Source organism: Osmerus eperlanus, chromosome 1 (assembly GCF_963692335.1).
Source record: "Osmerus eperlanus chromosome 1, fOsmEpe2.1, whole genome shotgun sequence".
Taxonomy (NCBI): domain Eukaryota; kingdom Metazoa; phylum Chordata; class Actinopteri; order Osmeriformes; family Osmeridae; genus Osmerus; species Osmerus eperlanus.
This window is the reverse complement of record NC_085018.1, coordinates 25,927,755-25,942,274: the sequence shown is the minus strand read 5'-3', so window position 1 is coordinate 25,942,274 and position 14,520 is coordinate 25,927,755. Positions and strand designations below refer to the sequence as shown.

At 47.9% G+C, this 14,520-nt stretch overlaps 2 protein-coding genes across 7 annotated transcripts in view; both read right to left on the bottom strand.

Moving 5' to 3' along the window:
* On the bottom strand, window positions 1-6,567 carry LOC134029379 (troponin T, cardiac muscle isoforms-like). 2 transcript variants are annotated; one of them, XM_062473478.1, is made up of 11 exons: window positions 6,474-6,567; window positions 3,669-3,695; window positions 3,528-3,549; window positions 3,366-3,429; window positions 3,158-3,274; window positions 2,737-2,814; window positions 2,495-2,596; window positions 2,235-2,347; window positions 1,787-1,877; window positions 1,384-1,424; window positions 1-321 (listed from the first exon to the last, which is right to left on the bottom strand). In XM_062473478.1, the coding sequence occupies exons 5-11, from the start codon at window positions 3,254-3,256 to the stop codon at window positions 282-284; spliced, it is 564 nt and encodes a 187-aa protein (XP_062329462.1). In that variant the 5' UTR covers window positions 3,257-3,274; window positions 3,366-3,429; window positions 3,528-3,549; window positions 3,669-3,695; window positions 6,474-6,567; the 3' UTR covers window positions 1-281. The 2 variants fall into 2 exon arrangements, with proteins under 2 accessions (XP_062329462.1, XP_062329470.1); XM_062473486.1 differs by lacking the exons at window positions 1-321; window positions 1,384-1,424 and adding an exon at window positions 1,491-1,511 and having other exon boundaries at window positions 6,474-6,495.
* A 6,863-nt stretch (window positions 6,568-13,430) lies between these two features.
* The window catches only part of tnni1b (troponin I type 1b (skeletal, slow)), a 106,301-nt gene continuing 105,211 nt past the window's right edge, over window positions 13,431-14,520 (bottom strand). For 4 of the 5 annotated variants that reach the window (XM_062473456.1, XM_062473448.1, XM_062473426.1 and 1 more), the window contains 2 exons: window positions 14,189-14,365; window positions 13,431-13,918 (listed from right to left, as the gene is read on the bottom strand). In XM_062473456.1, the coding sequence (XP_062329440.1) occupies window positions 13,814-13,918; window positions 14,189-14,365 (282 nt within the window). In that variant the 3' untranslated portion in view covers window positions 13,431-13,813. The remainder of the gene's footprint in view (window positions 13,919-14,188; window positions 14,366-14,520) is intronic. The other variant, XM_062473432.1, reaches the window with a different exon arrangement.

The window sequence follows — 14,520 nt, the reverse complement described above, 5'->3', positions numbered from 1 at the left end:
GTTTTAATAACAAAGATAAGTGGTTTTTTTTAAGTAACAAACCAAGTCTAAGGCTTAAGTACTTAATTAATATTCCCTTAGAAAAACATTCCATTTGTCAGTCAGGTACATGTCTGTTGAAGGCGCTGCAGATGAGTGGTCTTCTGGAAAGAGGTGACCCAGACCCAGACCCAGGCCCAGACCCAGGCCCAGGCCCAGGCCCAGGCCCAGACCCAGGCCCAGACCCAGGCCAAGATCCAGGCCCAGGTCCAGGCCCAGGTCCAGGTCCAGGATGAACATGTCTACTTCCTCAAACCTCTCTTGCTTCTGCTGCCCTTGGTGCTGAGAGGGGAGAGGAGGGGAGAAGGAGGCGAGGTGAGACTCACCATACACACACTCTCCATCCTGACCTGCTTAACTTGAACTCCTGACAAGAAAGCAGGATGTGTGTGACTCACTGTGTTCCCCTGGGCAGGCAGCCTGGAGCCTGTTAACTCAGCAGAGACAACCAGCCAATAAAAGCTGCTGAAAGCTGTCAATCGTTGAGGGATTAGCCAGGATTGACAGGCTGAAAGCCAGTCCATAGCCATGTGTATGTGTGGACTGTGGTGAGTGATCTGCTGTCTTAGCGCCGGGATCCGGACAAGACACCCCCCTCAGAGACACAAGGCCACACTGGGACACATCCAGCCCAACTTCTCACTGTCAGCATCCAGGAGATTTTAGTGGCGATGACATCACACCCAGTTTTGGGGTCCCTCACCTATTGTGTGTGTGCGTGTCTTTGTGTGTGTGTGTGTGTGGGACACAGTTGTTGTCCAGGTGACTGAGACATCGTTCTATAATCCCGTCCCTTTGTACTTCCAATCCCTCCAGGCTTCTGGGGTTAGCAATGGATCCCTGGCCCCCCAGCCCCCCACCTTTTATGCCCCCCCCAGTCCCCCTGAGCCCCAGCCCCCCTGAACCCCCCCCAGCCCCCCTGAGCTCCTCCCCAGCCCCCGTCCCCCTGGCCTCCACAGGAACGGCAGGCAGCTGTTAGGGGGGACACTTCAAACGGAGAGGGGCGGAGCTCAAGAGCGTCCCGCACCCCAGATGAGGCCCAAGATGAGGCTCCTCGCTGGGCTGGTCTTACCAGCCTGACCAGGGGGGTCACCATGCCTGGATCACCTCTGGAAGGAGGCCAGCATACACACTACTGCTGTACCTCTGTCGTCAATCATCAATCTGTAGTGTAGTCCGGTGATTAGATTAAGATTGTTCTGGTATGGGTGTGCACGTGTTGGTGTGTATGTGTGTGTGTGCATGAGTGGGTGTGTTGATGTTTCTGTGTGCGTCTTTGCATGTGAGTGTGTGTGTGTTTGTGAGAGAGAGAAGGGAGGTGTATGAGTCAGAGATAATACTCACTTCTTTTGATGATCGCTCACTCGATTTCTCAACACAGTGACCTGGTGAAGGAGAGATAATGACAGCTGCAGTCACACCCGGATCCTTCTCACCTGCATGTCCCCAGGTACCGTGTGAAGGTGTCAAATCTGACTGTTATATTACATCCATCCATCTATACATGTTTCCACAGCTTCGTTAAGCAACCACATGTACTTTTAGTTTTTATTTCCTTCAGAAGTGTTCTTTAAATCTAATCTAGTCAATCTCTTGGCACTTACAACTGGTTGCTGTTCATGAATACCTTGGCCTAGGTCCTTGAATTCTTTCACTTTCTCAACCTACAGAATGTGTTTTTTGAGATGGCCAGATAAGCGTGTACATGAAGCAAAGGTACGAAGAGAGAGTTCAGGCAGTGGCTCACTTCATATTTCTGACGAGTGTGCTGGTACTGAAGTTCAAATTTCTCTGCTTCAAGTTGATGGATCCACTGCCACAGATCCCCGGCCTTCTCTCTGCTCACGGCAGGAGGAGGAGGACAAAGGATGAAAGGAGAGAGAGATGGAAACAAGTAAATTCATGATAGGGAGTCAGATGGCTGAGCGGTTCGGGAATCGGGCTACTAATCAGAAGGTTGCCGGTTCGATTCCCGGCCATGCAAAATGACGTTGTGTCCTTGGGCAAGGCACTTCACCCTGCTTGCCTCGGGGGGAATGTCCCTGTACTTACTGTAAGTCGCTCTGGATAAGAGCTAAATTACTAAATGTAAATGTGTAAATGATAGCTGCAACCATGCTGCTGACTGACCCAGTAGTCGCAGCATGAAATTAAGAGAAAAAAGTTGTTGAGTAACTGATGTAGTGTAACCTCACCTGAGCTTGTCCTCCTTCAGGTGATCGACATGCAACTCCTTTCGTCGATCACTCAGAATCTTTCTCTTCTTCTCTCGCTCGGTCTGTTTTTTCATCCCTCCCTTCTTCTCAGTCTGGAGTTGGAGGACACGCTGTTAGCTACAGAGCAGCATTATGTAGGATGAGAGGTGTGTGTGTGAGAGAGGATGAGGATGTGTGAGGGGGAGAGAGGAACAGTGTGTGAGGGTGTGTCCACAGCCAGGTCATGAGGTCGTAGTCACCTTGTACCCAGAGAAGTTCAGGCTGGTCAGAACTTTCTTCTTCTTGGCATCATCTTCAGCTTTCTTCTTCGCTTCCTCATCCTCCTTCCTCGCCTTCTCCTCCTGGGGAGACGCAACGACAGCCGTTACACCCTCCTCCTCCCCCCTTTTCCTCCTCTTCCTCCACCAGTCCTTCTCCTCCTCCCCCCTAGTTCTCTTCCTCCTTACCTGCCCTCCTCCCCCGTGACCTCTGCGTTACTCACCGCCAGCTTGTTTTGTCTCTCCCTCTCTCTCTCCGTCCTGATCCTCACCTGCTCGGCTCTCTCTGAGCGCCGCTTGTCCTGGAGCAGAGAGACACGGCGGGATTACCCCCCCAGGCAGCCCCCCGTCAAAACCAGCACCCCTGCTCATGTGACAGCAGGTGGCTAATCTCAGTGTTCCACTGCTCGAGGCCTGGCGCTTAGGCGCGCTCAGTTTCATCACATAAACAAGGTGTTTGGCTAGATGTGTTATCATATCGCAGTTAAATGATATGTTTAGAAGTAGCTTCCTAGGACACATGGACCAGCATGAGGTGAACAATCTGAACATAGGAGATTCTCACGCTTGTATTTCATTTGAACCTGCAACATCTTGACCTACAGTGAAATGCTCTAACTACTAAGCTGCAGCGCGGGTTCTTACGATGCGGTCGGTGAGGCTGATGAGCTCCTCTTCCTCCTTCTTCCTGCTCTCGAAGTGAGCCTCGATCAGAGTCTGCAGCTCCGTCAGGTCCTTCTCCATCCGCTTACGATGGATGTCCTGCAGGGGGAGGGGAGGGTCAGCCATGGTTATCAAGTTTCAGAGGAGACGACCTCTGTCCGGTAAGAAGTTGTGAGGAACACAGACTCACATCAAAGTCCACTTTATCTCCATCTGGGATCTTGGGTGGAACCAGACCCTGGATGAACCCTGGTCTGGGCAACACGCACACACACACACACGGGTTCACCTCGGACTCACACAGCTTCTTTCTTTAAAGGTTCAACATTTTCAAGAGATTTCCTGTACTCACTTTGCTTTGGGCTTTGCATCCTCTTGACAGTGATGATGGAAGAGGGAGGTCACAGAAATGCATTGTCATTTGACCTATCACAAAGTCACACACACACACACACACCCCCCGCAGTAAGAAGTGTGACCATCCCCTCCCTACCTCCTTCCTCCAGCCCCTCCCCAGCATCTGATGAGAGAGACAGGAGACAGGAGAGAGAGAGACAGGAGACAGTAGAGAGAGAGACAGGAGACAGTAGAGAGAGAGACAGGAGAGAGACAGGAGACAGTAGAGAGAGAGACAGGAGACAGTAGAGAGAGAGACAGGAGACAGTAGAGAGAGAGACAGGAGACAGTAGAGAGAGAGACAGGAGACAGTAGAGAGAGAGACAGGAGAGAGAGAGGAGACAGTAGAGAGAGAGACAGGAGACAGTAGAGAGAGAGACAGGAGACAGTAGAGAGAGAGACAGGAGAGAGAGAGGAGACAGTAGAGAGAGAGACAGGAGACAGTAGAGAGAGAGACAGGAGACAGTAGAGAGAGAGACAGGAGACAGGAGAGAGAGAGACAGGAGACAGTAGAGAGAGAGACAGGAGACAGTAGAGAGAGAGACAGGAGACAGTAGAGAGAGAGACAGGAGACAGTAGAGAGAGAGACAGGAGACAGTAGAGAGAGAGACAGGAGAGAGACAGGAGACAGTAGAGAGAGAGACAGGAGACAGTAGAGAGAGAGACAGGAGACAGTAGAGAGAGAGACAGGAGACAGTAGAGAGAGAGACAGGAGACAGTAGAGAGAGAGACAGGAGAGAGAGAGGAGACAGTAGAGAGAGAGACAGGAGACAGTAGAGAGAGAGACAGGAGACAGTAGAGAGAGAGACAGGAGAGAGAGAGGAGACAGTAGAGAGAGAGACAGGAGACAGTAGAGAGAGAGACAGGAGACAGTAGAGAGAGAGACAGGAGACAGGAGAGAGAGAGACAGGAGACAGTAGAGAGAGAGACAGGAGACAGTAGAGAGAGAGACAGGAGACAGTAGAGAGAGAGACAGGAGACAGTAGAGAGAGAGACAGGAGACAGTAGAGAGAGAGACAGGAGAGAGAGAGGAGACAGTAGAGAGAGAGACAGGAGACAGTAGAGAGAGAGACAGGAGACAGTAGAGAGAGAGACAGGAGACAGGAGAGAGAGAGACAGGAGACAGTAGAGAGAGAGACAGGAGACAGTAGAGAGAGAGACAGGAGACAGTAGAGAGAGAGACAGGAGAGAGAGAGACAGGAGACAGTAGAGAGAGAGACAGGAGACAGGAGAGAGAGAGACAGGAGACAGTAGAGAGAGAGACAGGAGACAGGAGAGAGAGAGACAGGAGACAGTAGAGAGAGAGACAGGAGACAGTAAAGAGAGAGATAGGAGACAGGAGAGAGAGAGACAGGAGAGAGAGAGGAGACAGTAGAGAGAGAGACAGGAGACAGTAGAGAGAGAGACAGGAGACAGTAGAGAGAGAGACAGGAGACAGTAAAGAGAGAGATAGGAGACAGGAGAGAGAGAGACAGGAGAGAGAGAGGAGACAGTAGAGAGACAGGAGACAGTAGAGAGAGAGACAGGAGACAGTAGAGAGAGAGACAGGAGACAGTAGAAAGACAGTAGAGAGAGAGACAGGAGACAGTAGAGAGAGAGAGACAGGAGACAGTAGAGAGAGAGACAGGAGACAGTAGAGAAAGAGACAGGAGACAGTAGAGAGAGAGACAGTAGAGAGAGAGACAGGAGACAGTAGAGAGAGAGACAGGAGACAGTAGAGAGAGAGACAGGAGACAGTAGAGAGAGAGAGACAGGAGACAGTAGAGAGAGAGACAGGAGACAGTAGAGAGAGAGACAGGAGACAGGAGAGAGAGAGACAGGAGACAGGAGACAGTAGAGAGAGAGACAGGAGACAGTAGAGAGAGAGACAGGAGACAGGAGACAGTAGAGAGAGAGACAGGAGACAGTAGAGAGAGAGACAGGTCAGTACAGACAAGAGACTGGTCAGGACATCAACACCCTCAGCCGTTCCAGAAGGTGCAGAGAGGGGAGTCTGAAATAGAGCTGTGATAAGCCCAGAGAGACGCAGCTAAACCAGTTTAGAGAGAGGCCTGTGACCTGGCTGATCCATACGAGATGACCTGCTCTGCCCAGCCCCACACACACACACACTCACTCTCCCCACACATACTCTCCCCCCCCACACACACACACACTCACTCTCCCCACACATACTCTCCCCCCCCACACACACACACACTCACTCTCCCCCCCTACACACACTCACTCTCTCCCCCCCACACACACACACTCACTCTCCCCCCCACACACACACACTCACTCTCCCCCCCCCCCCACACACACACACTCACTCTCCCCCCCCCCACACACACACTCACTCTCCCCCCCCACACACACACTCACTCTCCCCCCCCCACACACACACACACTCACTCCCCACACACTCGCACACTCTCCCCCCACACACACTGCCAAGCCCCACACACACACTCACTCTCCCCCCCTACACACACACTCACTCTCCCCACACACACTCACCCCCCACACACACTCACACACTCACTCTCCCTCACACACACTCTGCTCAGCTCCAGCAGAGTCACACACACACACAAAACACATTTTCTCTCCCCACACACACACACGATCTCTTCTACAGGTAGTCCTATGGAGTTTCTCGGTAGTTAATGTAGCCTCAATGTTAAGGCTGATTATCAAATCTAAACTCCACAGGGACAACATACTTTTTTTCTTCTAAAAACAAAGAAAAGAGACATGGAAAATTTCTAGCATGTGAACAGATGTTGTCAGTGTGAACAGACAACACTGTTTAATCCCCAGGTCATGTTCTGCAGGGACCATCCTAAGCCTGAGGGCTTTAGATTGTTTTGACAAGACGTGGTTCAAGAAGGGTGTGGTCTGTCACCAGGTGTGGTCATACCTGCAGGGTGCAATTCCTCCAGAGACCCTGGAAAGAGACACGCCCATTAGTGACTCACCCACATCGCCACCATCCATCTACCTCCCCTCTCTGTCACCCGAGGATAAGCTGGGTTCATGCTAACAACCAAAACATACAGAAAACAATTCTCGCATAACTATGTTGAAAGCTTTGAAATTCCTCCAGGAGTGAACACAGAGATGAGGTTGTTGTCTTGTGTGCGTGATCTGATCTGGCCGAGCGGGGAGAGTGGGCCGTGGAGGGAGCGTGTTCCTGGGGCTTCTCCTGCCTCAGATGGTCCCGGAGAGAAGCTGGGTGTTCACAGCACAGCTGCTGGTTAAGGGGCTTCAGCTCGTCAACACGAGGCGTAGCGGCTGTCGTGATGGCGACCAGGCAGGCGGCGAGAGGCGGGTGTGTTAAGATCGGTTCTGAGAATGTCTCTGTGAGGGCATGCCGGCATGCAGACACGTGCCGATGTTTGTTTGTAAATGTGGGAGGGGTAGTATTAACTGTGGATCAGAGGCCTGTTCCATAAAGGCCGCTCAAAAAGGCTGGACTTAAAATCTCAAACCTGACTTGAATTAACCTATTAAGTCAGTTGGGGCTAAAGCGGTTCCATAAAGGCCTATTCTAGTTCACGTACTCCTACTAATCCAAGTCAGATTCAAGAAATCAAGATAATTGCGGGTGCACCCTATTCTTAAGCAGCCCGAGAGGTAAAACATGGATCATACAATCCACCACGGCAAAAGCAATGCACACGACCACGTGACTTCTTCCAGAAAGAACGTTCCCTTTAAGCTGTGTACTATGATAGCTCTCATCCACCGCTTCATCCAAATAAAATGACACGCCATATTGACGTGAACGATAGGCTACGTAGGTCGAGGTCCTTTTTTATAGACCTTTACTTTGAGCTGGATTTATGGAACCGAATGAACTAGAAATGAGTCAGACTAACTGACATAAGCCTGGCTAATTCGGTAAACTCGCTTTATGGAACAGGCCTCTGGTCAATAATAAGATTTTCTTAATTCAAAGTGTGTGGGTGGGGCGGGGGTATGTAACATGTATAATGAAACCGACGCTCGCGTGCCAACATGAGTTTCAGCACCAGTACTACCTTCCTCCTCCTCCTCCTGCTCCTCCTCTGTCACTCCCTTCAACTCCTCCTCCTCCTCATCTGTGCAGTACAAGTACCCAAGGTAAGCAGTCAGTCAGCCATCATGAGTTGGTCATGATGGCAACGTTTCAAACCAATGCACTCGCTGATTTAACAGCATCAATTAAAAAAAACTAAGTCAGTCTAGTCAGCATTCTATTATCTGGTCAGAAACCGATGCTTTGTCTTGATCGGTTGGTTTGTTCCTCCTCTGAGTCATCCTTGCTCAGCTTTATAATCGAGTTGCCCAGATCCACACAGACGAGGTTTTAAACCACATTTTAAGTGTTCTATAATCAGATATCTAGCAAAGGCTTTTATCCAAAACCAGAGTTGGGGGGATTCAAACCTGCAACCACTTGATTTGCAGTCTAACACTCTAACCACTGAATTGTATCAATCCCAGTACCAGAATCACACAATCACCATATCTTAAATTGCATTTTCTGTCAGGTTCCAGACACCACAAGCTCCCTGGTAACTACACTGTCAGGTTCCAGACACCACAAGCTCCCTGGTAACTACACTGTCAAGTTACAGACACCACAAGCTCCCTGGTAACTACACTGTCAAGTTACAGACACCACAAGCTCCCTGGTAACTACACTGTCAAGTTACAGACACCACAAGCTCCCTGGTAACTACACTGTCAAGTTACAGACACCACAAGCTCCCTGGTAACTACACTGTCAAGTTACAGACACCACAAGCTCCCTGGTAACTACACTGTCAGGTTCCAGACACCACAAGCTCCCTGGTAACTACACTGTCAGGTTCCAGACACCACAAGCTCCCTGGTAACTACACTGTCAGGTTCCAGACACCACAAGCTCCCTGGTAACTCAACTCCAGTCCTTGCTTCACTGGTAACACACACCTCGCCTCCAACACTTTAATTGGCACAAAAAGGCAAAGGGGGCATTGTGCTAACAGCAGCCTGCCCCCAGGGTCCTCTTCTCAGATCAACCTGACCTACATCGCTAACAGTGTGGCTCTCTAATACCCCTGCCTCTGTGGTTGGGTGCAGGTGCTGGGCAGCGAGGGGCAGGGGGCTCAGTCCTGGCCCAGTAGAAGAGCCACAGGAAGGGACAGAAATAGAGACAGTGGGCCCTTTGTCTGTGGTGGGGACCTGGGCCCCCCTCTAGAGACACAGTAGAGACACACAGGAGGGAGGCGAAAGTGAAAATAGAAAGGGAATAGAGAGAGAGGGTAACAGGAGAGAAGGGAGAGGAAAGGGAGGGTAATGAGAGAGGGGAGACTAAGGATAAAGGAGAGAGAGAGAAAAGAGGCGGGAGAGAGAAGGGAGAGGAGACAGAAAGAGGAGAGACAGTGATGGAGGAAAGGGACCAACAGAGGAGATGGAGGAACAGAAAGAGAGGCTGGGGAGGCCAGGTGACCCAGCTGGCAGGGGAGGAAACCAGGCCTGTGTTGTGGTGGAGCTACCAGAGGGGTTAGCCAGGAAGCTGGTTAGCCAGGAAGCTGATGACCCAGAGGCAGACCAGATCAACAGATCTCAGAGGTGCAGGATTGAACAAAATAAATTAAAACTTGTGCTCTCTACTTCTGTCTGTGCAACATCCCATCACCCCGGCAACAAGTGGGTTATACTCCTCCAAAAGAGGAACTGGAGAATGCCTCAAGATTGACTTTTGATTTTTTTTCTTAACATATTATAATTTTAGATGAAAAAATTACATGCTGAGATATTGTTTGTAATACATACCCACAATATCGTCGTCTCCTTCACAGGGCACACCCAGAGAGGAGACAGTTAGCCACCAGTATACATGAACACTTTCAACACGAGCGCTTACAACTGTGTCAGTCACACACAGTACACATACAACATATATCACCAGGACATATTGTATGTATTTACATATGCGATTTGAGTTTTAGTTAGGCTTTGATTATTCTTAATCCTAGTTTAAGATGAGAGTCCAACACACCATGAGAACAAGGCATCTTACCTGGACCCCCACACTACCCCAGGACACACCTGTGTATTATTATTCACCCAGTAGAAGAAGTTGTGCAAAGACTTACTTTCATTCTCCCTGAAAAAGTGACAGGGTAAAGAAAAACTAAATTACTTGTTTTAAACAATAGTCTGCTATATTGGAACTGTACATCGTTAGTTTTATCTTTAAATTATTTGAAAATATACATTTGAATTTCACTCACTGATATTCAACTTCCTCTGTGTCGGACATGTTTAAAGCCCTCCTGCATGAAGGATTATGAAAGTTACATTCACTGTGATTTAACAATATCTATGATGCACTTTGTCATTGAACAGTGACACAATCACCACTACACCTTTCAAGTTGGCGCGATACATACAGGACACAACAAGACCGAGAAACAACACTGAAGCACGATCGATACACTGAAGCACGATCGATACACTGAAGCACGATCGATACACTGAAGCACGATCGATACACTGAAGCACGATCGATACACTGAAGCACGATCGATACACTGAAGCACGATCGATACACCGAAGCACGATCGATACACTAAACAGTTTCCAGGTCATGCGAAGACTCACCCAGAGGTGCGTAGTGATGGTTCGGGATGTCGACTGTATGATAAACGTATGCTGCTCTCTCTCAGTCAGCGCCGTAAGCTTTTAAACCCTGACGTGATCATGTGACACGAGTGGGCACATCCCTGGCACCCGAGGCCAGCCAACCCCAGGGCCAGAACCATGGATAAACAACGGTTTTACATGGACTCTTGTGTTGTCTATTTATACATGCGAAAGGTTGAAGGCCCAGCTGTGTAGGAACTGTCCTGAACCAGGCCTGAGGTTTGACAGACCAAGTGGAAGCAACGAGTTGCATCTCCCTGATACTTTTCTCTCATTCTCTCAACCTCACTCTCTTTCACCCTCACTCTCTCATCCTCACTCTCTTTCACCCTCACTCTCTTTCACCCTCACTCTCTCATCCTCACTCTCTTTCACCCTCACTCTCTCACCCTCACTCTCTTTCACCCTCACTCTCTCACTCTCTTTCACCCTCACTCTCACTCTCTTTCACCCTCACTGTCTTTCACCCTCACTCTCTCACCCCCACTCTCACCCTCACTCTCTCACTCTCTTTCACCCTCACTCTCTCACCCTCACTCTCTTTCACCCTCACTCTCTTTCACCCTCACTCTCTTTCACCCTCACTCTCTCACTCTCTCACCCTCACTCTTTCACCCTCACTCTCTTTCACCCTCACTCTCTCACTCTCTCACTCTCTTTCACCCTCACTCTCTCACCCTCACTCTCTTTCACCCTCACTCTCTCACTCTCTCTCACCCTCACTCTCTTTCACCCTCACTCTCTTTCACCCTCACTCTCTCACTCTCTTTCACCCTCACTCTCTCACCCTCACTCTCTTTCACCCTCACTCTCTTTCACCCTCACTCTCTCACTCTCTTTCACCCTCACTCTCTTTCACCCTCACTCTCTCACCCTCACTCTCTTTCACCCTCACTCTCTTTCACCCTCACTCTCTCACCCTCACTCTCTTTCACCCTCACTCTCTTTCACCCTCACTATTTCTCATGGTGTCATAATCAGTAGAGGCCCTGAAGCACCAGTGCAGGAGAGTTGTGTGTTTTCAGGTGCCTGCTGGAAGGTCTGTCTTCTCTGCCCCAGCAGCTCCTCTCTGCTCCTGGGTCCCACACACTACCAACAATCCATCTCCTCGCCAAGTCTTTTAATAAACCCCAGCATTCTCTACCGACACACACACACACACACACACACACACCTCCTTTCCCCTGACACATACCAGAGGCTTTCACTGACTATTTCCAGGTACTCATGTTGCTGCAGTTATTCACAGTGTATTGTTGTGGTCTATGGGTGTTTTCTAATACTGTGTATGTGTGTGTTTTGGCAGGATGTGTGTGTGTGCGTGTTTGGGCAGGATGTATGTGAGTGTGTGTGAATAGCTTCTGACCTTTGTTAGTTTGGACTGTCTCATGTTGAGGCCTGGGGTTGTCTGAACACAGAGATAGTGAGGTTGAGATTAGCACACAATCCCATCGGCAGTTTCAGTTGCAAGGTAAGACAAGTACAAAATAAGCACAAGTAGGCTACAGTCAGAGATGGAAAATAACGAAGTATAAATACTTTGTTACTGTACTTACCAGAAAAATCTATTTATCAGTACTTTACTTCACTATTATTCAAAAGGTTGAAAACATATTTTTGAAAGGTTGAAAAACAAAAAATGAACGAAAAAGAGGTTTTGAAAGCTGGAAAAAATATATTTCCCCAAAAAGTTTCGAAAAACAGGTTTTGAAAGTTTGAAAAAGTATTGTGAGGCAACGTCCCCCTTGGTTTGTATTTTGGTTTCAACAGCAAAGATGAGGGGATCACAAAGAGACGCAGGAACACTCGTTTTAGCTTCCATGAGAACATGTATTGTTGAATTTTCTAAATTAATATATTTGACTTATTGCGTTTTGAGATGTTTGTGTATTGTTTGTATATGTATGTGGGTCTAGTCCCGTGCTGTAGGCAGGAATTGGGTTCACTAGGGACTTATGAAAATGCAACACATCACCAGGTGAGAGGGTTGAATCATTAGTGTTATAGTGTTATGCGTTTGTAGCCTACTCTGCTAAAAGTGTTGGGTTTGTACTGTTGTTTTAACCCTCGTGCTGCCTTCGGGTCACATGACCCAAAGGTTCATAACGAACCATCGTTGTGTTTACCCAATTTTACCCAATACAAAAACAAATTAAAATAATTTTCTTTTAACCTTTGCAATGTGGGGGGTCTGAGACAGCCCAACGGTTAAAAGAAAATGCTTCACTTTGTCTTTGTATGCGGTAAATCTGTCGCAATACGACGGTGGGTCACAATGACTGATGGGTCAGAATGACCCGAAGATAACACAAGGGTTAAGTCGTTCAAGTGGACTCATCCCCTCGTTGTGTGTGCAGCCAGCAGGGTATGTCCGTTAGGGTATGTTCTAACCCTACCCTAATGTTCGTTGTTACGTAGCCTATGTTTGTTGCTTGTATTTATGGTACAGTGTATGTTTGTAAATTAATATGACACATGCTAATTCTAGTGATAGCCTATATTTACAGTTCGATGGTGTGTTTTATTCACGGAAAGGAATAAATCCATCAGTAAAAAGAAACGGAGTTGTATGTTTCCTGATAAAAAGATTTCATAAGGTTTAAAAAAGATTTTCGAAAAAAAAGTTCTGACAAAAAAAGTTTCAAAATGTTGATTAAATATTTTGGAAAGGTTGAAAAAAATAGCCTACTTTGAAAATAAAGGTAGCCTACGTTATTGATGAGAGTGAGTTAGCGATGTCGACATGACTTAGAATAGAGACATTCCTGATCATCCATGGCCATACATGAGGGAGATGTTCGAAACTGTCGGTCTCATAAAAGATTCCTGGCGAATCCGCCAGGATTAGTATCAATAGTGCATAGTGTATTCATGTATTAATAAGATGTGAGGTCCAACAGGTAGTAGTAATGGCTACTTTTTACGTAAGTGTCAGAGCCCATACTTCTTTACTTTAACTTGAGTGAAAACGTGTAGTCAGTACTTTTAGTCTTTTCAATCAGGAGTATCTGTACTTGAGTGAAGGATGTGTGTACTTTTGCCATCTCTGGTTGGAGTATCAGTACTCAAGCAGCACGTAGCACTAAAGAAACACTGCCATCTAGTGGCAGGTGGTTATTACTGCTAGCAGCAATGACCAGTGACATTCGTCCAGTTCTTCTCTATAGCTTATACTTCAACGTTATTAAAAACACAGAGGTCAACACAAACTGTTTATTAAAATGGTGTATAAAACGGGTACACAAAAACACAAAAGTAAGAATTTATAACGTGATTGTCCATAACCAGTAGAAAAGAAAACCGGTCCATATAATAATGTGGACATTTTCTGTGGACGAAAAGAGAATTGATTAAATCCCTACTCCTTTAGAGGCAATTTACATGTATGTACTAGTAAGCCTTTTCAATGTTTAAATAATTATGGGTCTTTCTTGAAAGAGATTTATCTCAATGAGAATAACCAAAAAAGTTTTTAAAATAATAACAATTGGACCATACACATATTCTGTATTTTCATGCAGACTAATGAAGTGAGTACAAAACAACTACATTTCCCAGGTTCCTCAGTGGCATGCTTTCTGTCTATTGGTTGGGGCCTTTGGCTGCATCAAACATCTTCTTCCTGCCCTCCATGCCCGACATGGCCTCCACATTCTTCCTCCAGTCGCTCACCTCCACAGTCTTCTCCTGCAAGCCCCCAGCAGACCAACGGTTAAAGGGACAGTACACCTAATCAAGACCTGTCCCTAAAGCAAATCTCTCCAACCCTGCTCCCGAAGAGCTGCCTTCCTGTAGGTTTTTGCTCCAACCCCAGTTGTAACTAGCTTGATTTAGAACTTCTTAACTTTCTATATGTATCTTTTACTTTCTCTATCTCTCATTATATCTTTTTCTTTCTCTTGTCTCACTTTCTTTACATCCCTCCCTCCCTCCCTCCCTCCCTCGGGCCCGGCCCACCTTCTCTGTGTCCTCCTTTTTGACAGATTTGAGGTTGGCCCTCAGGTCCATGGACACCTTGTGTTTGGAGCCAAGGAGCGAGCGCAAGATGGCGTCCGCTGACACCCTCACCCTTCTGAGGTTGGGCCTCTTGAACTTCCCCCGCAGATCCAGAACCTTGATGTTCAGGTCCTTAATCTGGACGAGGACGAAGGAACACGAGCATGAGACACACACAGTTTTATCAGTGGCACCCCCAGAGGGGGGAGGGGGGCCACAGGGGGCACTGAAGCTCTTGGGGTGGCACACCAAAATCAAAAGCTATAACTGAATTTCAGTTTCTGAGGAATCCT

Bases quoted from the DNA above. Each gene is read 5' to 3' on its own strand.
- LOC134029379 (XM_062473478.1), bottom strand. From the start codon at position 3,256: ATGGAGAAGGACCTGACGGAGCTGCAGACTCTGATCGAGGCTCACTTC. The intron at 2,348-2,494 runs GTGACTACGACC...CTCCAACTCCAG, and splicing joins TGAACTTCTCTGGGTACAAG to ACTGAGAAGAAGGGAGGGAT. The intron at 1,425-1,786 runs GTGAGCCACTGC...CTCCTTCACCAG, and splicing joins ACACTCGTCAGAAATATGAA to GTCACTGTGTTGAGAAATCG.